At 63.3% G+C, this 651-nt stretch overlaps 1 protein-coding gene across 1 annotated transcript in view; it reads left to right on the plus strand.

The window, feature by feature from the left end:
* The window catches only part of WSB2 (WD repeat and SOCS box containing 2), a gene marked incomplete at its 5' end in the record, with an annotated part of 3,496 nt that overhangs the window by 1,415 nt on the left and 1,430 nt on the right, over positions 1–651 (plus strand). Inside the window, one exon of the mRNA XM_010012622.1 lies at positions 300–584. Within this exon, the coding sequence (XP_010010924.1) occupies positions 300–584 (285 nt within the window). The remainder of the gene's footprint in view (positions 1–299; positions 585–651) is intronic.

Here is a 651-nt window from a genome sequence, read left to right on the forward strand (position 1 = left end):
CAGTTCCCGCGTGCAGAGGCCCTCTCCAGCATTCTTGTAGCCCCCTTTCTTCAGACACTGAAAGCTGCTCTGAAGTCTCCACTCAGCTTCTCTTCTCCAGGCTGAACAGCCCCATCCCATGTCCCGCTGCATCCAGCACCCCCCCTCAGCCCTCCACACCCCCAGTGCAAGGAGTATCCCTGTAGAAGGGGCCAGGCCAGACCACACTTGCTCCTCAGCCCCCCAGGTGCTGCATGGAGGAGCTGGGACCAGAGCTCGTGCTTCTTGACCCCTGAGATGCTTGTGCCGTGCTCCCACAGGCGCTGCTGTGGAGCATGCGATCCTACACGCTGATCCGGAGGCTGGAGGGGCACCAGAGCAGCGTGGTGTCCTGTGACTTCTCCCCAGACTCTGCTCTCCTCGTCACCGCCTCCTATGACGCCTGTGTCATCATGTGGGACCCCTACACCGGGGAGCAGCTGAGGACGCTGCGGTACGAGGATGGGGACGGCACCAGGAATGGGGACAGGGCAAAAGGGGGTTTGGAAGGGCTGAGTGTGGCCTTATCTCCGTGGCCACTGCCTCGCCACTGTTTCCAGCCTGAAAGGGGGTCTGGCCCCTCTGCCAGCCCCAGAGCACTGGGAATGGGGCTCGTGGCAGCCTGGGGGGGGG

Source organism: Nestor notabilis, unplaced genomic scaffold, assembly GCF_000696875.1.
Source record: "Nestor notabilis isolate BGI_N333 unplaced genomic scaffold, ASM69687v1 scaffold22870, whole genome shotgun sequence".
Taxonomy (NCBI): Eukaryota; Metazoa; Chordata; class Aves; order Psittaciformes; family Psittacidae; genus Nestor; species Nestor notabilis.